Source organism: Squalius cephalus (assembly GCF_949319135.1).
Source record: "Squalius cephalus genome assembly, chromosome: 19".
In the NCBI taxonomy this organism is placed as follows: Eukaryota; Metazoa; Chordata; class Actinopteri; order Cypriniformes; family Leuciscidae; genus Squalius; species Squalius cephalus.
Genome location: NC_137140.1, coordinates 1,633,141 through 1,659,824, shown reverse-complemented (window position 1 = coordinate 1,659,824; position 26,684 = coordinate 1,633,141). Strand labels below are relative to the sequence as shown.

Sequence of the window (26,684 nt, the reverse complement as noted above, 5' to 3'; positions counted from 1 at the left end):
GAGTGAGTGAGTGAGTGAGTGAGTGAGTGAGTGAGTGAGTGAGTGTGAGTGAGTGAGTGAGTGAGTGAGTGAGTGAGTGAGTGAGTGTGAGTGAGTGAGTGAGTGAGTGAGTGAGTGAGTGTGAGTGAGTGAGTGAGTGAGTGAGTGAGTGAGTGTGTGTGTGTGTGAGTGTGTGAGTGTGAGTGAGTGAGTGAGTGAGTGAGTGAGTGAGTGAGTGAGTGTGTGTGTGTGTGTGAGTGAGTGAGTGAGTGAGTGAGTGTGAGTGAGTGAGTGTGTGTGTGTGTGTGAGTGAGTGAGTGAGTGAGTGAGTGAGTGTGAGTGAGTGAGTGAGTGAGTGAGTGTGAGTGAGTGAGTGAGTGAGTGAGTGAGTGAGTGTGTGTGTGTGTGTGTGTGTGTGTGAGTGAGTGAGTGAGTGAGTGAGTGAGTGAGTGAGTGAGTGTGTGTGTGTGTGTGAGTGAGTGAGTGAGTGAGTGAGTGAGTGTGAGTGAGTGAGTGAGTGAGTGAGTGAGTGAGTGAGTGTGAGTGAGTGAGTGAGTGAGTGAGTGAGTGAGTGAGTGAGTGTGTGTGTGTGTGTGTGAGTGTGTGTGTGTATACCTGGTGTAGTCCATGATGGTGTTGAGTCTGTGGGCGATGGTGAACACGGTACAGTCCTCGAACTGCGTGCGGATGGTGGACTGGATCAGGTCGTCGGTCTCCAGATCCACAGCGGCTGTTGCTTCATCCAGAACCAGGATCCTCGTCTTCCTCAGCAGAGCTCGAGCCAAACACACCAGCTGCCTCTGACCCACACTGAACACACACACACACACACACTGTACTGTACATGCTCATAATGCAACACATTACAGACAAATACACTACTAGTCAAAAGTTCAGAATAATTAAATTTTTTAATATTTCTAAAAGAGTCTCTTCTGCTCACCAAAGCTGCATTTATTTGATCAAACATACAGTAAAATGATGAAATATTATTATAATGTAAATCATCTGTTTTCTGTGTGAATATATAGTAAAGTGTAATTTATTCCTGTGATCAAAGCTGAATGTTCAGCATCATTACTCCAGTCTTCAGTGTCACATGATCCTTCAGAAATCACTCTAATATGAGGATTTGATGCTCAAGAAACATTTATGATTATTATCAGTGTTGAAAACAGTTGCTGCTTCAGATTGGTGTAGAAAGCATGATACACTACCATTCATACAGTTTGCAGCAAGTAAGATTTAAAATAAAATAATACGTTTATTCATCAAGGACACATTAAATTGATCAAAAGTGACAGTAAAGACATTTATAATGTTACAAAAGATTCTATTTCAAATTAATGCTGTTCTTTTAAACTTTCTATTCATCAAAGAATCCTGAAAAATAAAATATGACACGGTTTCCACATAAATCTGAAGTTTTACAGAAAAAAATCGTAATAATTCCAGACTTTTGACTGGTAGTGTATGTAGAACAGAAATGTGAATGAACTCGGGCTGGATGATTTAGCTTAGAAAAAAAGTTATATTTCTGCTATTGAATGACAGTTATTTGATTGTAAATCTGTTGTGGTGTGATGATATAATGATATGAAATAATGCCCAGCCATATTTCTGCTGTATGATTCAGTACCTGAGGTTTTCTCCTCCTTCAGAGCACTCCAGGTCCAGTTTTAAAGGCTGGCTGCTCACAAACTTCTTCAGGTGAGACTGTTCCAGAGCTTTCCATAATTCCTCATCACTGTACTTATCAAAGGGGTCGAGGTTCATCCGCAGAGTCCCAGAGAAGAGAACCGGTTCCTGCAAACACACACCAATCACACAGCAGTTACAGTCACAGGACACACACGTCAATCACAGAACACACACTCATATTTACAGCGAAACTAAATCATCAGCATGATGTAAACGGCAGGACTCGATGCTGAGAATGAGCAGTGTGTGAGAGAGTCACTAAATGTCACATTTGTTGATTATACAGTGCTATGCATAAGTGAATACATCCATGCTAAAGTTGACTAAAAAGAGGAATAAAAAAATCATCTTTTGGAAATTGAACTTAATGCCTTAATTTAAAAAATTAGGAAAAATCCAACCTTTAAGGACACCAATTTTCTTTGTGAATGAATAATGTATCGTAAATAAATAAATGTTCTTCCTTAAAATACAGGGTGCATAAGTTAGGACACCCCTATGTTAAATTCCCATAGAGGCAGGCAGATTTTTATTTTAAAAGGCCAGTTACTTCATGGATCCAGGATACTATGCATCCTGATAAAGTTCCCTTGGCCTCTGGAATTAAAATAGCCCCACATCATCACATAGCCTTCACCATACCTAGAGATTGGCATGGAGTACTTTCCATAAGATCATCTCTCAATGCAAATCAAACCAGCTATTAGGCTAACTAAAATAAAACCATGCCAATCTCTAGGTATGGTGAAGGCTATGTGATGATGTGGGGCTATTTTAATTCCAGAGGCCAAGGGAACTTTATCAGGATGCATAGTCTCCTGGATCCATGAAGTAACTGGCCTTTTAAAATAAAAATCTGCCTGCCTCTATGGGGATTTAACATAGGGGTGTCCAGACTTATGCACCCTGTATTTGAAGGAAGAACATTTATTTATTTACGATACATTATTCATTCACAAAGAAAATTGGTGTCCTTAAAGGTTGGATTTTTCCTATTTTTTTTAATTAAGGCATTAAGTTCAGTTTCCAAAAGATGATTTTTTATTCCTCTTTTTAGTCAACTTTAGCATGGGTGTCTAAACTTATGCATAGCACTGTATATATATATATATATATATATATATATATATATATATATATATATATATATATATATATACAGTATATATAAAAAATTAAATTGTATTACTATTTTTTTTCCTGGAAAGATACATTGCTTTACAAAAATTACAACATTTTTGAATCTGAATTTGAGTAATTTTTGAGTAGTGAGCGCTGAATGCTGCTCTGCTGAGCAAAACACATTAAATCACACGGCAGAGTTTTAGTATCTGCTAAAAGGTGAAATGAGGTGAAGAACAGGTTTTACTAGAGAGAAAACAGAGAGAACAAACAACAGGAAAAAAGCACAATGTTAATAATCTGGACCCAAACGAACAGGCCATTAGCCTCAGTTGAACAGGCTCATTATCAGCGCTCAGTGCTTTGGCTTCATCGACCGCCAGCAGAAAAACAATCACAATCCACTGCTTTATGGCTCTGAATGGGGAAATGAGCTTTTTCTGCTGACCCATCATGAGTGCAGCGCTAATATCGCAATAAACAGCTGTGCTAAACTGAACCAGATGCTAGCACACACACCTGAGGGATGATGGTGAGTTTGGATCGCAGGTCATGAAGGCCGATCTCTGAGATCTTCACCTCGTCGATCACGATCTCTCCATCCGCCGCTTCCAGAAGACGAAACAAACACAGAGTCATCGACGACTTCCCGGCTCCCGTCCTTCCCACGATGCCGATCTGCAGGGAATCATTATATGAAAATATAATATATATCACAGTAATGAGATATCATTATCAACACACATATCATCCACTGGTTATGTTAGTGTATCAAACACTCAGAAATAGGTATTTATTGCCTATTAATTTACACTTGAACTCATATTATATTTAGCTTTGCTCATATTTCGAAGCCTACTGTCGTCAGCTTTTACAGAATTACCCACTAATAAGGGTAAAATAAATATTTTGCATAGTTCATATTTTGGGCTCATCTGCTCGCCTGTATATAGTGTACTTGATCAATAATCTGTAAACTGAATCTGATCTTTTAATATCACTGTTTCAGGCATTTTAATTTGATTTTTTCCTCTCACTGTTTTTCTTAAAGTCCCCCTGTGGTGAAATCCAGCGTTTAATGTTGTTTATGTGTCTATGTGGTGTTTTTAATCTGCTTTAAGACAAACCATGTGTAAGTTCATAAGTCGACAGCATTGCTGAGTATTTCCTCCTTAAAACTGCAGTGAACCAAAGACAGTCTCAAAAACACGCTTTGAAATCGCTGGTGTTTCTGACGTCACAAACTACCTTGTAACCAATCAGATCAACGTGTGATCGTCAACCAGTGGATCTCTGAGCTGAGTGAGTGAGTGGAGGCGGGGCTCATTTGCATATTCATAGAACTGCGTATACTAAATGAGGCAAGGGTGTCGAGTTACATTCAAGATATTTAAAGGCATGAAGATGAAAAAACATTTAAATATGTAATTTTGATGATCAAAGATGAGGTTTAAGGGATAAAATGATTGACTACAGGAGGACTTTAAGCTTCTTTTGGTGGCTTAAAACAGATGTAAACCTGACAGATCTACAGATGTTGGCTCTATAAGCGTTGAAGAAGCGAGGCTCCTGACCTTCTCTCCTCCCTTGACCTTCAGAGAGACGTTCTTCAGCACCAGGTCCAGTCCTTCTCGATATCTCACGCTGTAATCCACGAACTCCACGTTTCCCTGGGGAGGCCAGTCTGGCGGCGGGCGCTTGTCCTGCACGACCCAGGGAGCCTGTGGAAACCCACGGTCCAGTTCAATATCTTACATCAAATGAGCTCACAAGAAACCGCAAACATGATGTTCTTCCTCAGTGTTTCTGTCCTGTTTTCCAGCACAAACATCTAAACATTCATAAATCATATATGTGTGTGTGTGTGTGTGTGTTTAGCTGACCAAATGTCCCCACAAGGATAGTCAAATTTGAGATTCCCTACTTTGTAAGGACTTTTTGCTGGTCCTCACAAGGAAAATTGATTAATAAACATAATAAAATGTGGGTTTTTTTAAAAAAAGTTAGTGTGTGTGTGTGTTTGTTTTTGTGATTTATGAGGACAGACATTTGCATAATGACATGGGTGTTACACTGCTATTACAACGTATATTACTTTTATAACGTTATAAGATTTGACATCAAATGAGCTCTTGCTCATCATGTTCTTCCTCAGTGTTTCTGTCCTGTTTTCCAGCACAAACATCTAAACATTCATAAGATACATTCATCTGAAAAGCAAAATGACTGAAGATATTAAGAAAAAAGTGAGTTTATGATTAAAACAAGAACAAATTACTGTCAATGGGGTCAGAAAAAAACTGTTTTATTTCTTACTTAGTTACTAGTTACATATTTTAGGGCTGGCTGATATTCATTTAACATTAATAGGAAAGGAAATGCTTTTCACATATTAGACCTTGAGGATGAATGTAAACATGTAAATTTGTTTGTTCACTATTAATTAAGGGCCCCATGAAATTAATTTTAATTTCCCCTAAATTCTGTGTTTTCCATTTTAATTATTTGTTTGGGATTCTGCCTTTAATGATTTAAGACAATTTTATATACATTTATAAGCTTCTAAAATGTAATCAAATTGAAATTTAACAATTCATTTGCAACAAAACATTGCATTTTTATGTTTTGGCAAATAAGATGCTGCACAACAGAATTGTATACATTTAAAACATGGATGAAAAAATATTTTATAATTGGTTAAGGAATGATATTCCTTAGAAATATTATTACTTTGAGAAGTATATTTTAGCATACGTTAAACCAGACTTTTATTTTGACATTTTCTCGTGAAGGTCTTTGAGTTTCAGTTTCAGACAGTAGTTTTTCTGAAATGAAACGGTGAAAAGCTTGTGAAGTGACTCTCAGAGCAGCTCTGGAGATTAAGACACTTATTTTCCTAGTTTTCTCAAACTACCGTCAAAGAGTAGAGTAAATTCTAGAGCACATTTCACTGTTTCGACATCATTTTCACAGTGCTGGGTAAAGCGGACCAGATTTCATGCTGATGTTCAAGAGCAAATCAACCAATCAAATGTTCATTCTTAAGAGCATGAGCATGTGTTTGTTGTACTGTACCTCAGTCGGTGTTTCTGAATACTCCTTCACTCTTTCCACTGCTACTATGTTGCTCTCAAGGTCAGAGGTCATCCGCACCATCCAGTTTAGGGACATAGTGACCTACAGTAGAAGTAAAAAGTGTTGTTACAGAATACAGGCACTTATAGTGAAAAACAACTATGCATTTCTCCCCTGATCCTCTGTTTCATAATCTTTCTTTATATTAAATGTGGCATTGCATACTGCAAATATTGTTGGCTCTGTATTATATTGCTTATGCTTGTCTATAGTAAGTCACTTTGGATAAAAGCATCTGCTAAATCTATACAGTACATGTCAAAAGTCTCTTCTGTTCATCAAAGCTGCATTTATTTGATCAAAAATACAGTAAAAATGGTGAAATATTATTATAATGTAAATCATCTGTTTTCTATGTGAATATACAGTAAAGTGTAATTTATTCCTGTGATCAAAGCTGAATTTTCAGCATCATTACTCCAGTCTTCAGTGTCACATGATCCTTCAGAAATCACTCTAATATGATGATTTGATGATCAAGAAACATTTATGATTATTATCAATGTTGAAACCCGTTCAAAAGGGTCAGTAAGATTAAAAATCATAATACTTTTATTCATCAAGGATGCATTAAATTGAACAAATCTCCAGAGTCACTTCACAAGCTTAATTTCAGAAAAACTACTGTCTGAAACTGAAACTCAAAGATCTTCACGAGAAAATGTCAAAATAAAAGTATGGTTTAACGTGAAGAAATTATGACACTGAAAGTAAAGACATTTATAATGTTCCAAAAGACTATTTAAAAAAATGCTGTTGTTTTGAACTTTTGAAAGAATTTAAAAAATAAATACATTTTTTATCAGTTTCCACTGTTTTCATATTAATTAGAAGAACCATTATTAATAATTAATAATGCAGCAAATCAGCATATTAGAATGATTTCTGAAGGATCATGTGATATCAAATTGCACAATATTTCACAATATTCCTGATTTTATTGTATTTATTTTTCAAAATAAATGCAGCATTGCTGAGCAGAAGAGACTTCTTTTAAAAATATTAAACAATAAACATCAACTTTTGACCAATAGTGTAAAATTAAATATTTCTCCTATGTATTTAAGTCTCATGTTATTTGTGTAAATTATGGAAGCTTGTTTCCGCCACAGAATAAAAAAAAAAAAAAAGTAATTGCGACTTTTTCTCACAATTTGGACTTTTTTCTCACAATTATATGTTACAAATATAGATATATAATATAAGCAATTGCGAGAAATAAACTTGCAATTCTGACTTTATATCACACAATTGTGAGATAAAAAGTCGCAATTATCTTTTAAAAGGTTTTATTCTGTGGTGGAAACAAGCTCCCATTATAAATGCATCATGAGATGTAGTGAAAATAAAAAAGAAATGTTTTCATGATAAACAACAGTATGAATACACTAATGTTAGAGCTACAGATGAACACTATTATATGAACTATTACATGACTAGTGATTATAATACATGAGTGTGACTGTACCTGTAGAGCGTAGGACACTGACAGACCCACCAGACCAGGACTCAGTTTATCCTTCCCGACTGCAGCGAACAGAGCAGCAAACAACACAATACAGTTCCCGATAAACTCGATCCGAACCCCCAACCACCTGTTTCGCATCCAAACACAACACTGTAAGACTCAGCGACATTTTAACAGAGACATTTCCCACAAAAGCCAGTAAAGAATGGAAGACGCTGGGAAAATCTGCATGCATCCGAACGACTTGCGAGTTATAAAGTCAGAATTGCAAGATATAAAGTCGCAATTGTGTGATAAAGTCGCAATTGCGTGATATAAAGTTGCAATTGCGTGTTATAAAGTCAGAATTGCGTCATATAAAGTCGCAATTGCGTGTTATAAAGTCGCAATTGTGTTATAAAGTCAGAATTGTGTGATATAAAGTCGCAGTTGTGTGATAAAGTCACAATTGCGTGATATAAAGTTGCAATTGCGTGTTATAAAGACAGAATTGCGTCATATAAAGTCGCAATTGCGTTGTGTTATAAAACCAGAATTGCGTGATATAAAGTCGCAATTGCGTTGTGTGTTATAAAACCAGAATTGCGTGATATAAAGTTGCAATAGTGTGATATAAAGTCAGAATTGCATGATGTAAAGTCGCAATTACGTGTTATAAAACCAGAATTGCGTCATATAAAGTTGCAATTGCGTCGTGTGTTATAAAACCAGAATTGCGTGATATAAAGTTGCAATTACGTGTTATAAAGTCAGAATTGCGTGATATAAAGTTGCAATAGTGTGTTATAAAGTCAGAATTAAGTAATATAAAGTTGCAATTGTGTTATAAAGTCGCAATTGCGAGATATAAAGTCGTAATTGCGAGTTATAAAGTCAGAATTGCGTGATATAAAGTTGCAATAGTGTGATATAAAGTCGCAATTACGTGTTATAAAGTCAGAATTGCGTGATATAAAGTTGCAATTGCGTTATAAGGTCAGAATTGCATGATATAAAGTCGCAATTGCGTTGTGTGTTATAAAACCAGAATTGCGTGATATAAAGTCGCAATTGCGTGTTATAAAGTCGCAATTGTGTTATAAAGTCAGAATTGTGTGATATAAAGTCGCAATTGTGTGATAAAGTCGCAATTGCGTGTTATAAAGTCAGAATTGCGTCATATAAAGTCGCAATTGCGTGTTATAAAGTCGCAATTGTGTTATAAAGTCAGAATTGTGTGATATAAAGTCGCAGTTGTGTGATAAAGTCACAATTGCGTGATATAAAGTTGCAATTGCGTGTTATAAAGACAGAATTGCGTCATATAAAGTCGCAATTGCGTTGTGTTATAAAACCAGAATTGCGTGATATAAAGTCGCAATTGCGTTGTGTGTTATAAAACCAGAATTGCGTGATATAAAGTTGCAATAGTGTGATATAAAGTCAGAATTGCATGATGTAAAGTCGCAATTACGTGTTATAAAACCAGAATTGCGTCATATAAAGTTGCAATTGCGTCGTGTGTTATAAAACCAGAATTGCGTGATATAAAGTTGCAATTACGTGTTATAAAGTCAGAATTGCGTGATATAAAGTTGCAATAGTGTGTTATAAAGTCAGAATTAAGTAATATAAAGTTGCAATTGTGTTATAAAGTCGCAATTGCGAGATATAAAGTCGTAATTGCGAGTTATAAAGTCAGAATTGCGTGATATAAAGTTGCAATAGTGTGATATAAAGTCGCAATTACGTGTTATAAAGTCAGAATTGCGTGATATAAAGTTGCAATTGCGTTATAAGGTCAGAATTGCATGATATAAAGTCGCAATTGCGTTGTGTGTTATAAAACCAGAATTGCGTGATATAAAGTCGCAATTGCGTGTTATAAAGTCGCAATTGTGTTATAAAGTCAGAATTGTGTGATATAAAGTCGCAATTGTGTGATAAAGTCGCAATTGCGTGTTATAAAGTCAGAATTGCGTCATATAAAGTCGCAATTGCGTGTTATAAAGTCGCAATTGTGTTATAAAGTCAGAATTGTGTGATATAAAGTCGCAATTGTGTGATAAAGTCGCAATTGCGTGTTATAAAGTCAGAATTGCGTCATATAAAGTCGCAATTGCGTGTTATAAAGTCGCAATTGTGTTATAAAGTCAGAATTGTGTGATATAAAGTCGCAATTGTGTAATAAAGTCAGAATTGCGTGATATAAAGTCGCAATTGCGTTGTGTGTTATAAAACCAGAATTGCGTGATATAAAGTTGCAATAGTGTGATATAAAGTCAGAATTGTGTGATATAAAGTCGCAATTGTGTTATAAAGTCAGAATTGCATGATGTAAAGTCGCAATTACGTGTTATAAAACCAGAATTGCGTCATATAAAGTTGCAATTGCGTTGTGTGTTATAAAACCAGAATTGCGTGAAATAAAGTTGCAATTACGTGTTATAAAGTTAGAATTGCGTGATATAAAGTTGCAATAGTGTGTTATAAAGTCAGAATTAAGTCATATAAAGTTGCAATTGTGTTATAAAGTCGCAATTGCGAGATATAAAGTCGTAATTGCGAGTTATAAGGTCAGAATTGCGTGATATAAAGTCGCAATTGCGTTGTGTGTTATAAAACCAGAATTGCGTGATATAAAGTCGCAATTGCGTGTTATAAAGTCAGAATTGTGTGATATAAAGTCGCAATTGTGTGATAAAGTCGCAATTGCGTGATATAAAGTTGCAATTGCGTGTTATAAAGTCAGAATTGCGTCATATAAAGTCGCAATTGCGTGTTATAAAGTCGCAATTGTGTTATAAAGTCAGAATTGTGTGATATAAAGTCGCAATTGTGTGATAAAGTCACGATTGCGTGATATAAAGTCGCAATTGCGTGTTATAAAGTCAGAATTGCATCATATAAAGTCGCAATTGTGTTGTGTTATAAAACCAGAATTGCGTGATATAAAGTCGCAATTGCGTTGTGTGTTATAAAACCAGAATTGCGTGATATAAAGTTGCAATAGTGTGATATAAAGTCAGAATTGCATGATGTAAAGTCGCAATTACGTGTTATAAAACCAGAATTGCGTCATATAAAGTTGCAATTGCGTTGTGTGTTATAAAACCAGAATTGCGTGATATAAAGTTGCAATTACGTGTTATAAAGTCAGAATTGCGTGATATAAAGTTGCAATAGTGTGTTATAAAGTCAGAATTAAGTCATATAAAGTTGCAATTGTGTTGTGTTATAAAACCAGAATTGCGTGATATAAAGTCGCAATTGCGTTGTGTGTTATAAAACCAGAATTGCGTGATATAAAGTTGCAATAGTGTGTTATAAAGTCAGAATTGCGTCATATAAAGTCGCAATTGCGTTGTGTTATAAAACCAGAATTGCGTGATATAAAGTTGCAATAGTGTGTTATAAAGTCAGAATTGCGTCATATAAAGTCGCAATTGCGTTGTGTTATAAAACCAGAATTGCGTGATATAAAGTCGCAATTGCGTTGTGTTATAAAACCAGAATTGCGTGATATAAAGTTGCAATAGTGTGATATAAAGTCAGAATTGCATGATGTAAAGTCGCAATTACGTGTTATAAAACCAGAATTGCGTCATATAAAGTTGCAATTGCGTTGTGTGTTATAAAACCAGAATTGCGTGATATAAAGTTGCAATTACGTGTTATAGTCAGAATTGCGTGATATAAAGTTGCAATAGTGTGTTATAAAGTCAGAATTAAGTCATATAAAGTTGCAATTGTGTTATAAAGTCGCAATTGCGAGATATAAAGTCGTAATTGCGAGTTATAAAGTCAGAATTGCGTGATATAAAGTTGCAATAGTGTGATATAAAGTCGCAATTACGTGTTATAAAGTCAGAATTGCGTGATATAAAGTTGCAATAGTGTGATATAAAGTCGCAATTGTGTTATAAAGTCAGAATTGCGTGATATAAAGTCGCAATTGCGTTGTGTGTTATAAAACCAGAATTGCGTGATATAAAGTTGCAATAGTGTGTTATAAAGTCAGAATTAAGTCATATAAAGTTGCAATTGCGTGTTATAAAGTCGCAATTGTGTTATAAAGTCAGAATTGTGTGATATAAAGTCGCAATTGTGTTATAAAGTCAGAATTGCGTGATATAAAGTCGCAATTGCGTTGTGTGTTATAAAACCAGAATTGCGTGATATAAAGTTGCAATAGTGTGTTATAAAGTCAGAATTGCGTCATATAAAGTCGCAATTGCGTGTTATAAAGTCGCAATTGTGTTATAAAGTCAGAATTGTGTGATATAAAGTCGCAATTGTGTGATAAAGTCACGATTGCGTGATATAAAGTCGCAATTGCGTGTTATAAAGTCAGAATTGCATCATATAAAGTCGCAATTGTGTTGTGTTATAAAACCAGAATTGCGTGATATAAAGTCGCAATTGCGTTGTGTGTTATAAAACCAGAATTGCGTGATATAAAGTTGCAATAGTGTGATATAAAGTCAGAATTGCATGATGTAAAGTCGCAATTACGTGTTATAAAACCAGAATTGCGTCATATAAAGTTGCAATTGCGTTGTGTGTTATAAAACCAGAATTGCGTGATATAAAGTTGCAATTGCGGATATAAAGTCAGAATTGCATGATATAAAGTTGCAATTACGTGTTATAAAGTCAGAATTGCGTGATATAAAGTTGCAATTGTGTTGTGTTATAAAACCAGAATTGCGTGATATAAAGTCGCAATTGCGTTGTGTGTTATAAAACCAGAATTGCGTGATATAAAGTTGCAATAGTGTGTTATAAAGTCAGAATTGCGTCATATAAAGTCGCAATTGCGTTGTGTTATAAAACCAGAATTGCGTGATATAAAGTTGCAATAGTGTGTTATAAAGTCAGAATTGCGTCATATAAAGTCGCAATTGCGTTGTGTTATAAAACCAGAATTGCGTGATATAAAGTCGCAATTGCGTTGTGTTATAAAACCAGAATTGCGTGATATAAAGTTGCAATAGTGTGATATAAAGTCAGAATTGCATGATGTAAAGTCGCAATTACGTGTTATAAAACCAGAATTGCGTCATATAAAGTTGCAATTGCGTTGTGTGTTATAAAACCAGAATTGCGTGATATAAAGTTGCAATTACGTGTTATAGTCAGAATTGCGTGATATAAAGTTGCAATAGTGTGTTATAAAGTCAGAATTAAGTCATATAAAGTTGCAATTGTGTTATAAAGTCGCAATTGCGAGATATAAAGTCGTAATTGCGAGTTATAAAGTCAGAATTGCGTGATATAAAGTTGCAATAGTGTGATATAAAGTCGCAATTACGTGTTATAAAGTCAGAATTGCGTGATATAAAGTTGCAATAGTGTGATATAAAGTCGCAATTGTGTTATAAAGTCAGAATTGCGTGATATAAAGTCGCAATTGCGTTGTGTGTTATAAAACCAGAATTGCGTGATATAAAGTTGCAATAGTGTGTTATAAAGTCAGAATTAAGTCATATAAAGTTGCAATTGTGTTATAAAGTCGCAATTGCGAGATATAAAGTCGTAATTGCGAGTTATAAAGTCAGAATTGCGTGATAGAAAGTTGCAATAGTGTGATATAAAGTCGCAATTACGTGTTATAAAGTCAGAATTGCGTGATATAAAGTTGCAATTGCGTTATAAGGTCAGAATTGCGTGATATAAAGTCGCAATTGCGTTGTGTGTTATAAAACCAGAATTGCGTGATATAAAGTCGCAATTGCGTGTTATAAAGTCAGAATTGTGTGATATAAAGTCGCAATTGTGTGATAAAGTCGCAATTGCGTGATATAAAGTTGCAATTGCGTGTTATAAAGTCAGAATTGCGTCATATAAAGTCGCAATTGCGTGTTATAAAGTCGCAATTGTGTTATAAAGTCAGAATTGTGTGATATAAAGTCGCAATTGTGTGATAAAGTCACAATTGCGTGATATAAAGTTGCAATTGCGTGTTATAAAGTCAGAATTGCGTCATATAAAGTCGCAATTGCGTTGTGTTATAAAACCAGAATTGCGTGATATAAAGTCGCAATTGCGTTGTGTGTTATAAAACCAGAATTGCGTGATATAAAGTTGCAATAGTGTGATATAAAGTCAGAATTGCATGATGTAAAGTCGCAATTACGTGTTATAAAACCAGAATTGCGTCATATAAAGTTGCAATTGCGTTGTGTGTTATAAAACCAGAATTGCGTGATATAAAGTTGCAATTACGTGTTATAAAGTCAGAATTGCGTGATATAAAGTTGCAATAGTGTGTTGTAAAGTCAGAATTGCGTCATATAAAGTCGCAATTGCGTTGTGTTATAAAACCAGAATTGCGTGATATAAAGTTGCAATAGTGTGTTATAAAGTCAGAATTGCGTCATATAAAGTCGCAATTGCGTTGTGTTATAAAACCAGAATTGCGTGATATAAAGTCGCAATTGCGTTGTGTGTTATAAAACCAGAATTGCGTGATATAAAGTTGCAATAGTGTGATATAAAGTCAGAATTGCATGATGTAAAGTCGCAATTACGTGTTATAAAACCAGAATTGCGTCATATAAAGTTGCAATTGCGTTGTGTGTTATAAAACCAGAATTGCGGATATAAAGTCGTAATTGCGAGTTATAAAGTCAGAATTGCGTGATATAAAGTTGCAATAGTGTGATATAAAGTCGCAATTACGTGTTATAAAGTCAGAATTGCGTGATATAAAGTTGCAATTGCGTTATAAGGTCAGAATTGCGTGATATAAAGTTGCAATAGTGTGTTATAAAGTCAGAATTGCGTCATATAAAGTCGCAATTGCGTTGTGTTATAAAACCAGAATTGCGTGATATAAAGTCGCAATTGCGTTGTGTGTTATAAAACCAGAATTGCGTGATATAAAGTTGCAATAGTGTGTTATAAAGTCAGAATTGCGTCATATAAAGTCGCAATTGCATTGTGTGTTATAAAACCAGAATTGCGTGATATAAAGTTGCAATAGTGTGATATAAAGTCAGAATTGCATGATGTAAAGTCGCAATTGCGTTGTGTTATAAAACCAGAATTGCGTCATATAAAGTTGCAATTGCGTTGTGTGTTATAAAACCAGAATTGCGTCATATAAAGTTGCAATTGCGTTGTGTGTTATAAAACCAGAATTGCGAGATATAAAGTCGTAATTGTGAGTTATAAAGTCAGAATTGCGTGATATAAAGTTGCAATAGTGTGATATAAAGTCGCAATTACGTGTTATAAAACCAGAATTGCATGATATAAAGTTGCAATTACGTGTTATAAAGTCAGAATTAAGTCATACAAAGTTGCAATTGTGTTATAAAGTCGCAATTGTGTGTTATAAAGTCGCAATTGTGTGTTATAAAGTCAGAATTGTGTGATATAAAGTCGTAATTGCGAGTTATAAAGTCAGAATTGTGTGATATAAAGTCGTAATTGCGAGTTATAAAGTCAGAATTGCGTGATATAAAGTTGCAATTGTGTTATAAAGTCAGAATTGCGTGATATAAAGTTGCAATTGTGTTATAAAGTCAGAATTGCGAGATATAAAGTCGCAATAGTTAAATGATTAAAGTCGTAATTGGAAAGTCTGCATGCATCCGAGCGAGTGTGAGCGAGACCGAACCAACCTGTTGGATACGATACCAGGGTAGTAACTCTTTTGGTTCTCATCCACTTTCATATCGCTCATGAGAACGAAGGCACCGTGGCGCCCGTACGCGCGGATCACGCTAGTGCCCGTGATGGTCTCCGAAAAATGAGAATATATAGGAGACCTACTGACAGACTCCAGCCTCTTTAGCTGACGAGACGTGGCCACATAAAACCTCTACGGAGGAAAGAACAAGCCATTACACAAACACACAACAGCAGGAAGATTACATATTTATACATGTACGAATGAGTGAGGATTCAGAAAACACACTCGGCGTCTGACAACATGCATTTTTGGAAAAGTCTTTTAGGAAAATTTCAAAATGCTTTAAAATGAACAAGATAATATTGCAGGTTTGTCTGAACTCTAGGAATGTTTGGTCAGTTTATTACTAACTAAGAGACTAATTACAATAATAATATTTATAATAAGAGAAAAAGCCTTATCAAGATAAATGTGAAATATTTCTGGGGTCTATTCTATTTCTATTCAAATATTCTATTCTATTCTAATTTCTATTCAAAATTTTGGGGTCGGTGAGATTTTTTATGTTTCTGAAAGCTTCATTTATTTGATCAAAAATACAGTAAAAACAGTTAAATATTATTATAATTCAAAATATCTCTTTTCTGTGTGAATATACAGTAAAGTGTAATTTATTCCTGTGATCAAAGCTGAATGTTCAGCATCATTACTCCAGTCTTCAGTGTCACATGATCCTCAGAAATCACTCTAATATGAGGATTTGATGCTCAAGAAACATTTATGATTATCATCAATTTTGAAAACTGAGATACATTTAATTTTTCAGGATTCTTTGATGAATAGAAAGTTCAAAAGAACAGCATTTATTTGACACAGAATCGTTTGTAAGATTATAAATGTCTTTACTGTCACTTTTGATCAATTAATTCTGAATACAATTATCAAAATTCTTCTGAATATCAAATATCACACACTATAATAAACTGTACGTGATTCTAGTTAATCCGCACATTCCTTCATTGAGACAAACCGTTTTAAACATGTTCAATCTTTAATTTAGTTTAATTTACTTTCTAGAATCCTCACCATAAGCACTTTTAATCAAACAATATTTCAGAATGCAATTCTCTTATTGAAATATTAAAAAATGGCATTCACATTAAGGGATCAAATATAAACGGGATCAAACGCTATCATAATGTTGTAGTGTTTGGTTTGGCTTTGTGCATTTCTGAATATAATGACATCAATAATGTGATATTTCGGCTGCATGCGACAAGCGATTCGCTCAGGAAACACAGAGCGCTTCAGAAAGCCATGCAAAGAGATGAGGAGTTACAGTACAATCAGGACAGATGCAAGACCAAGTTACAGTTATGCATTGAGAGATTGAGGGTTTAGTACCGAAGAGTTGAGAATCACTGCTCTCCACGACACCAGATAGAGGCCCGCAAACATCTCACACACCGTTATCAATATTAAACTGTGTTACAAACCGTAATGCTGTTTATCTCTCCACTACTTGTCATTAGCATCTGAACTGGTTAGGAAGAGTCTAAATATTAGTAGATTCTGACCACCAAACACACTTCTAATGTGGATTATTATTTTCCATATGCCAGTTCTTGCCAGGTATGAGTTAAAGTCCAGTTGAATCACAGTCTGTTACGCGCGCTTGCATTAGTACTGATGAAATGAGGACATTCACACAGCAAAACACTTCACAACTTCATCTACTCTACTGTAACTCTACTGTAACTCTACTGTAAAACACTCTTCTTTACCCACATTCATCACTCATACTGTTGATTACACTGTATATCCATACAGGCGGATATACAGCATTATAATGAATAATAATTCATTATTGCAATAATGCAATCATTTATTAAATTATCATTAATGTTATTATTACTTACCACTATTATCATTGATATTATTAACCAAAATATTAACTGTAATAATAATTTATTGCTATACTTTATTAAATGATATATAGATATATTTAATTATAATGATAGTAGTCATTATTTAATAAATGATTGCAATATTCTATTATTATTTTGTTGTAATAAATTAAATCATATAATAATTATTATCATTATTAGTAGTAGTATACTTAAACATGAACTTTATTAAAATAATGTAATCAATTATTGCGTTAAAGTATTGTTGTTGTTGTGAATAATAATAATAAATGATTGCAAAATTAATGATCATCATCATAATACTCATAATCATATTAATAATTTATTAAATAATATAATGATTACACTGTATATCCATACAGGCGGATATAAAGCATTATAATGAATAATAATTCATTATTGCAATAATGCAATCATTTATTAAATTAAATAATAATAATTATTATTATTATCATTAATGTTATTATTACTTACCACTAATATCAAAATATTAACCGTAATAATAATTTATTCCTAAACTTTATTAAATGATATATAGATATATTTAATTATAATGATAATAGTCATTATTTAATAAATGATTGCAATATTCTATTATTATTTTGTTGTAATAAATTAAATCATATAATAATTATTATCATTATTATTAGTAGTATACTTAAACATGAACTTTATTAAAATAATGTAATCAATTATTGCGTTAAAGTATTATTGTTGTTGTGAATAATAATAATAAATGATTGCAAAATTAATGATCATCATCATTATACTCATAATCATATTAATAATTTATTAAATAATATAAAATATTATAATTGAAATATTATTAGTAGTAGTAGTAGTAGCAGTATTATATAATTTAACTAATTATTGCGATAATGTATTACTATTATTATTCATTTCTTGCAGTAATTTATTAAATTATATAATAAAATAATAATAATTATTATTATTATTAATAGCAGTATTGTATTATTTTATATATTAATGCAATACTGTATTATTATTATTTTCTTGCAGTAATTTATTAAATTATATAATACAAATAATTCAAATTATTAATACTATTATTAGTAGTAGCAGTAGTATTTTATTTAATACATTATTGCAATCATTTATTACCACTATTGTTGTTGTTGCTGCTGTTGTCAATAATAATAATAAAATTATATTTAAATGATATAATTATTACATGAATATATTAAATTATATAATATTGTTATCATTATCATTCTTATTAGCAGTGGTAGTAATAGTATATAATTAACAATTTATTGCAAAAATTAATGATTACTATCATTATTATTATTAGCAGAAGAAGTAGTAGAATATAATTGAATACATTATTGCAAAAATGAATTATTATTATTATTACTTTTACTCAAATGATTAATAATTGGGTATAAAACAGAAGGAGTGTATTCTTTGGGTAAAGAACAGCTTCAGCTGAGAGTTCAGTGAGTCGAGTCTCTCCGTTCGTTCGCCAGAGTCTCGACTCCCTGACCGCACCAAAACCCAGTGACCAAACCACACACACGGTGTAAAAACTACAACACTACGACAGTGATAATAATGCAGCTAGAACAGAACATCAACACATGTTAGCATGCTGTATTAATGAGTTAGCAGACTTGTTCCTATTTACCTGGACCCACCAATAGAACAGCATTAACGGCACTATGACTATGAGGAACATAGGGGTGAGGACAGAGCAAACGAGCAGCACATTTACTGTGTACCAGAAAGTGCGCATCCAGATATCAATATTATCTGGAATGAGCGAGTCTATAGTGTCCACGTCTTTGCTGAAGCGGTTCAGGACCCGGCCTGAGGGAGTGGCCTCGAAAAAGGCCTGTGGTGCCCTCAGGATGCCCTGGAGCATGTGGAGGTGTGTGTGGCGGGCCGCCTTCAGTGTGCTGTACGCCCGGCACAGTAAAGCGTTGGCCAGAATCAGCACACCTGCGCACAACGACACACACAACGAGGAAGAGGAGGGTTAGTCCGGTTTAGCCCTCGCTCGTCTGATTCACACTGCTAGGGCTGGGCTTCACCATTACCTTACATTTCAGCTTTGATTCACAAGCTTGCGATCTGATTCAATTCCGATTTTGATTCACTAGTTCGCGATTTGATTCAATTCTGATTTTGGTTCACAAGCTTGTGATTTGATTCAATTCCGATTTTGATTCACTAGTTTGAGATTCGATTCACTTTCGATTCACAAGCTTGTGATTTGATTCAATTCCGATTTTGATTCACAAGTTTGTGATTTGATTCAATTCCGATTTTGATTCACTAGTTCGCGATTTGATTCACTTCCGATTTTGATTCACAAGCTTGTGATTTGATTCACTTCCGATTTTGATTCACAAGCTTGTGATTTGATTCAATTCCGATTTTGATTCACAAGATTGCGATTTGATTCAATTCCGATTTTGATTCACAAGCTTGCAATTTGCTTCAATTCTGATTTTGGTTCACAAGTTTGAGATTCGATTCACTTTCGATTTTGATTCACAATGATTTTGATTATGATTAGATTCAATTCTGATTTTGATTCACTAGTTTGCGATTTGATTCAATTCTGATTTTGACTGACAAGCTTGCAATTTGATTCAATTCTGATTTTGATTCACAAGTTTGCGATTTGATTCACTTCCGATTTTGATTCACAAGCTTGTGATTGGATTCAATTCCGATTTTGATTCACTAGTTTGCGATTTGATTCAATTCTGATTTTGATTCACAAGTTTGCGATTTGATTCACTTCCGATTTTGATTCACAAGCTTGTGATTTGATTCACTTCCGAGTTTGATTCACAAGCTTATGATTAGATTCAATTCCGATTTTGATTCACTAGTTTGCGATTCGATTCAATTCTGATTTTGATTGACAAGCTTGCAATTTGATTCAATTCTGATTTTGATTCACAAGTTTGCGATTTGATTCACTTCCGATTTTGATTCACAAGCTTGTGATTTGATTCAATTCCGATTTTGATTCATGAGCATGTGATGCGATTCAATTCCGTTTTTAATTTTCCGATTCACTTTTGATTTCGATTCACGAGCATGTGATTCGATTCAATTCCGTTTTTAATTTTCCGATTCACTTTTGATTTCGATTCACGAGCATGTGATTCGATTCAATTCCGTTTTTAATTTTCCGATTCACTTTTGATTTCGATTCACGAGCATGAGATTCGATTCAATTCCGTGTTTAATTCACAGGCTTGCAATTCGATTCAATTCCCATTTTGATTCACAAGCTTACGATTTATTTAAATTCCTATTTCGATTTACAAGTTTGATGTCGATTCATTTGGATATTTATCAGGTACAGCACGTCAACACCTAAAGCTGTATCCACATCTACTAAAGCTCAATACTGTGACCCAGCCCTACAGTCTGTGTGTGTGTGACGCCACGACTGGAGAAACACTGAAACTGAACTATGGTGGAAGTCCGTATGCAAACACACACACACACACACACACACATCTGGGAGAGAAACACACTCAATTCAAATGCAGGAACTGATAACACTTCAACCTTCAGTGCAAGATCAGCATCAGCCAAATGCAGAAATGTGAAAGACAGAAAATGTATTTCATTGCCCGTGTTTATGAATCTCAGATATGAACATTGACCAGCTCCTCAGAAACAATCAGAGAATTTGTAAAAACAAAAAGATTTTACATTATACTATATAAAATTAAATCTCATAGCTCAGACACACTACCGTTCAAAAGTTTTGGGATTTAAAAAAAGAAGAAATTATTACTTTTACTCATCAAGGATGCATTAAATTGATCAAAAGTGACATTTATAATGTTACAAATGATTCTATTTCAAATAAATGCTGTTCTTTTGAACTTTATTCATCAAAGAATCCTGAAAAAACAATATATGACAGTTTCCACAAACAAATGAACTATATTCAACACTGATAATAATCATAAATGTTTCTTGATCATCAAATCATCATATTAGAGTGATTTCTGAAGGATCATGTGACACTGAAGACTGGAGTAATGATGCTGAAAATCACAGGAATAAATTACACTTTACTACAGTACCAGTCAAAAGTTTGGAAACATTACTATTTTTAATGTTTTTGAAAGAAGTCTCTTATGCTCATCAAGCCTGCAGTTAAAAAAACAACAACAAACAAAAAAAAAAACAGTAATATTATGAAATATTATTACAATTTAAAATAATGGTTCTCTTTTTTAATATACTTTAAAATGTAATTTATTTTTGTGATGCAAAGCTGAATTTTCATCAGCAAGTACTCCAGTCTTTGGTGTCTTATGATCCTTCAGAAATCATTCTAATATGATGATTTATGATCAATGTTGGAAACAGTTGTGCTGCTTAATATTTATAACCTGAGATACTTTTTTCAGGATTATTTGATGAATAAAAAGTTAAAAAGAACTGTATTTATTTAGAATAGAAATCTTTTGTAACAATATACACTACCGTTCAAAAGTTTGGGAACAATAACTTTTTTTTTTTAAGAAATTAGTACTTTAATTCAACAAGGATGCGTTAAATTGATAAAAGGTGATGGTAACGATTTATATTGTTAGAAATGTTTTTATTTTGAATAAATGCTGTTTTTATGAATAAATGCTGTTAACGTTTTACTCATCAATGAATCCTGAAAAAAGTATTCCAAAAAAATATATTAAACAGCACAACTGTTTCCATCATTGATAATAACTGAGTATCAAATCATCATATTAGAATGATTTCTGAAGGATCATAAGACACCAAAGACTGGAGTACTTGCTGATGAAAATTCAGCTTTGCATCACAAAAATAAATTACATTTTAAAGTATATTAAAAAAGAGAACCATTATTTTAAATTGTAATAATATTTCATAATATTAGGTTTTTTTTAATTTATTTATTTTTTTAACTGCAGGCTTGATGAGCATAAGAGACTTCTTTCAAAAACATTAAAAATAGTAATGTTTCCAAACTTTTGACTGGTACTGTATATATTCACATAGAAAACAGATGTTAATATTTCACTATTTTACAGTATTTCTGATCAAATAAACGCAGCTTTGGTGAGCAGAAGAGACTCTTTCAGAAAACACAATTATTCCGAACTTTTGAGCGGTAGTGCAATAACAACCTTTTTCAAGGATTTGATGAGAAATGTTTGAGTTCATATTGAAATCTCTGTCTTTTGATCACAGATCTGATCTGAAATATGAGATTATGCTGAGATCCCAAGATAAACATCTGAGAAGTTTCAGAGCAACAACTGAAATATCAGGAAAATCTCATCTGAGAACTATAACTCGACTCAAGCCCTGCTGTCGTCTGCAGATGCACCATTTAATAACTGGACATTAATAATGGGAATTATTGGACATAATCTGCATCATCATCATCATCATCATCAGCGCTAAAAGAAAAGCAGGAGGATTTACACACAAACCACGAGAGTTCCTGTGTGTGTGCATGCGTGTGTGTTGTGTGATGGGTGAAGAGTGCAGACACACGAGCAACAGGAAGTGGGCAGGAGAAACAGGAAGTGAGCAGTCGCACAAGACAAGGCTTCGCTCACACCGCGAGAAATTCTGATTTTTAGGACCGAGTGTTTGACTCGTTCACGGTCTCACACACACATTATCTGCTTAATATTTAATGCATACACGGCAAAACATGATGATCCTCCTCAGTGTTTCTGTCTTGTTTTCCAGGACAAATATCTAAACATTCTTAAAGGGATAGTTCACTTTGAAATTTAATTTTGGTATGTTTTAGCTTACCTCAAGGGCATCCAAGATGTAGGTGTCTTTTTTTCCGCAGTAGTTTCAGTTTTGATATTTTTAGGTCAAACCGTTCTTGTCTGTCAGTCGTATAATGCAGGTCTATGGTCACTGTCTCAAAGAGCATGCACAGAGTCCAAATTAAACAATTCTCCATCGTCCAAATTAAACAATTCCCCATCGTAAGTACACATTGATGGCCTAAGACACGAAACGAGCGGTTTGTGTGAGAAAACGAACAGTATTTATATCGTTTTTACCTCTTATACACAGCCACGTCCAAGTGATCTGAGGGCGCGGGCGCTTCCTGCTGTGTGACGTGTGCGCAGACTGGTGCATAGATATATACACACTAGATCAGCCATTCCCAAACTGTGGTCCGTGAGGGTACTGCAGGTGGTCCGTGGAAAGGCAAAATAAAATATAAAATAATATTTTTTTTACCTTCATTTTACCAGGAAATTCCCATAAAAAAAGTAAAAAGAATATGTAGGCCTATATTGATATAACATTTTAATTAAATAGTCAAGTTATTGTGTGATTACTAAAATAGCCTAGTGGTGTTCTGCCGTGACATTCAAGTTCAGTGCCGTTAGAACCACAACATTGGTTCGGTGGATAGCAACAGGTTCTCTGAAGAGAAAAGGGCAGAGGCAAATTAATATGTTCTCATTATCACATCACACGCATAGCCTTTAATGGTGCGTTCACACCGGACGAAATTTCGCTTCAAACTTTTGTTTTTACGCGCGTCAATTTCGCTCTTGACGCGCGAATTGATACAAAGTGGTCAAGCGTATCACTAGACGCGGCAGGCGCGAATTTGACATAATCCCTTTTTGAATTTGACGCGCTATAACTGTGAACGCACAGTTAGGCATCTAGTTGATGAAACCAAATGTTTATAAATGGAATGAATAAGGCCTGTTATTATTTTAATTTCCAGTTAGTTTCTTGATCTCGCGTTTCTGAAATGTTTTGCAGATGTGCTGTTAAGTGGACAAACTCAAGCCTGTTCTTTTTGAGGACTTGTAAAACTCTGAAGATTAATAATCCCCTAAAATCGCCAAAGGATTTGAAATGTTGACTATATTCCAGTGTTCTTATTACTGTATAGATTTCAAGCCTGTTGTTCAAATTAACCTGATTATGCCCTGATTGCCATCGATCGGGCGCATGAGTAAATAAATAAATTAAATATGTGGCAGCCGTTGTGTGCAGTAAACTTTCTTTTAACAAGCCTGTTGTACTGATGTAATGACCAGTTATAGTTTTAGTGCTAGTACGCCTATTTAGAGGTGCAGATTAATTCAGGTAGGACTCTGTGTAGACATATTTTATTATGTGTATTATGAGGTGGTCCGCGAAAATTCTTAAATACAAATAGTGGTCCACACACACAAAAAGTTTGAAAACCCCTGCACTAGATGTCGCCTCGTTCCAATGAACTGACGTAGACAAGGCGACATCTAGTGTATATATATCTATGCACCAGTCTGCGCACACGTCACACACCAGGAAGCGCCCGCGCCCTCAGATTACTTGAATGTGGTTGTATACAAGAGTTAAAAACGATAAAAATACTGTTCGTTTTCTCACACAAACCGCTCGTCTCGTGTCTTAGGCCATCAATGTGTACTTACGATGGGGAATTGTTTAATTTGGACGATGGGGAATTGTTTAATTTGGACTCTGTGCATGCTCTTTGAGACAGTGACCATAGACCTGCATTAAATGACTGACAGACAAGAACGGTTTGACCTAAAAATATCAAAATTGAAACTACTGCGGAAACAAAGACACCTACATCTTGGATGCCCTTGAGGAAAGCTAAAACATGCCAACATTTAATTTCAAAGTGAACTATCCCTTTAAATCAAGATACATTAATTTGAAAAGCAAAATGACTGAAGATATTCATGTTTTATAAAAAGAAAAATGATCAAAATTTAAGTTTAAACAAGAACAAAAATCTGCTAATGCGGTCAGAAAAATCATCTTAATCCAAAGGGAAAACTAGATTATGATTCCGAGCTAACTCGCGTAATTGTGATGCATTTTTAAAATCAAAATGTAAATGCATTTTGATTTAAGAATGCATAGATATTTTTAGCTGTATACATACAATAAGATAAAACCAAACAAAATAAGTAAATGTCTATCGATTTAAAAACGTTTAGATATTTGTGCTGGAAAACAAGACAGAAATGTAGAGAATAAGCAAATATGACAGCCGTAGAGCATGATGCACACTTTAAATTATGTTACATATGCATATGTGCACACAAAAAAAGCTTGATGTCTAAAGTGACCGTGCAAGAATTATCAGATTTAAATTGTTCAAAAAACTAAATGCATATAAAAAAAAAGTCAGATTTTCCCGGCGGTCGGAACGAAGCCATATAGACTCATGCAGAAGAGGAGAGGAATAAATCGTCTCTGCACATGCTCAGGAGAATTGAAATGTTAAGGACCGCCCCGGACTCCTCCAGAATCTGCAATAAAAGGGAGGAAATACCTGGACAAAGAAGTAAATCAAGGCCAGAGGGCCAATGACCAGAGCGAATATGGGTGTGCTGCAAATGATAACAATCATGGTGGACACGGAGGCAAAGAAGGTGCCCAGGAACATGAGCACGGTGGAGGGCAGGACCTCGTCGATCACGTAAATGTCCTTGGAGAAGCGGTTGATGATCCGGCCTATGGGAGTGGTGTCAAAGAAAGACTGTGGCGTGTGAAACTGGTTGTCCAGCAGGGCCTGATGAAGCTTGCGGGAGCCCTGGATTTTCCCCAGAGCCAGAGTAAATGAGGAAAACATGACCAGGACGCCTGTGTTAGAGGGACCAGAGGAGGAGGAGAGCGTCACTACACACACACACACACACACCCACCCACACCTACAGGGGGCGCCAGAGGAGGAGGAGGAGAGCGTCACTACACACACACACACACACACACCCACCCACACCTACAGGGGGTGCCAGAGGAGGAGGAGGAGAGCGTCACTACACACACACACACACACACACCCACCCACACCCACAGGGGGCGCCAGAGGAGGAGGAGGAGAGCGTCACTACACACACACACACACACACACCTACAGGGGGCGCCAGAGGAGGAGGAGGAGAGCGTCACTACACACACACACACACACACACCTACAGGGGGCATCAGAGGAGGAGGAGAGCGTCACTACACACACACACACACACACACACACCTACAGGGGGTGCCAGAGGAGGAGGAGGAGAGTGTCACTACACACACACACACACACACACCTACAGGGGGCATCAGAGGAGGAGGAGAGCGTCACTACACACACACACACACACACACACCTACAGGGGGTGCCAGAGGAGGAGGAGGAGAGTGTCACTACACACACACACACACACACACCTACAGGGGGTGCCAGAGGAGGAGGAGGAGAGTGTCACTACACACACACACACACACACACCTACAGGGGGTGCCAGAGGAGGAGGACAGCGTCACTACACACACACACACACACACACACACACACACCTACAGGGGGCATCAGAGGAGGAGGCCAGCGTCACCACACACACACACACACACACACACACACACACACACCTACAGGGGGCGCCAGAGGAGGAGGAGAGCGTCACTACACACACACACACACACACACACACACCTAGAGGGGGCGCCAGAGGAGGAGGAGAGCGTCACTACACACACACACACACACACACCTACAGGGGGCGCCAGAGGAGGAGGACAGCGTCACTACACACACACACACACACACACACACACCTACAGGGGGCATCAGAGGAGGAGGCCAGCGTCACTACACACACACACACTCACACACACCTACAGGGGGCATCAGAGGAGGAGAGCGTCACTACACACACACACACACACACACACACACACACACACACACACACACCTACAG

At 35.3% G+C, this 26,684-nt stretch overlaps 1 protein-coding gene across 2 annotated transcripts in view; it reads right to left on the bottom strand.

The window, feature by feature from the left end:
* abcc3 (ATP-binding cassette, sub-family C (CFTR/MRP), member 3) overlaps nucleotides 1–26,684 on the bottom strand; it is a 98,114-nt gene that overhangs the window by 4,123 nt on the left and 67,307 nt on the right. The window contains exons 23-30 of one of the 2 annotated variants that reach the window (XM_079851960.1): nucleotides 25,266–25,576; nucleotides 15,016–15,215; nucleotides 7,406–7,532; nucleotides 5,878–5,979; nucleotides 4,377–4,523; nucleotides 3,322–3,480; nucleotides 1,619–1,785; nucleotides 595–789 (exon numbers count right to left, since the gene is read on the bottom strand). In XM_079851960.1, the coding sequence (XP_079708086.1) occupies nucleotides 595–789; nucleotides 1,619–1,785; nucleotides 3,322–3,480; nucleotides 4,377–4,523; nucleotides 5,878–5,979; nucleotides 7,406–7,532; nucleotides 15,016–15,215; nucleotides 25,266–25,576 (1,408 nt within the window). Of the gene's footprint in view, nucleotides 1–594; nucleotides 790–1,618; nucleotides 1,786–3,321; nucleotides 3,481–4,376; nucleotides 4,524–5,877; nucleotides 5,980–7,405; nucleotides 7,533–15,015; nucleotides 15,216–18,599; nucleotides 18,914–25,265; nucleotides 25,577–26,684 lie in introns of both variants that reach the window. The other variant, XM_079851959.1, reaches the window with a different exon arrangement.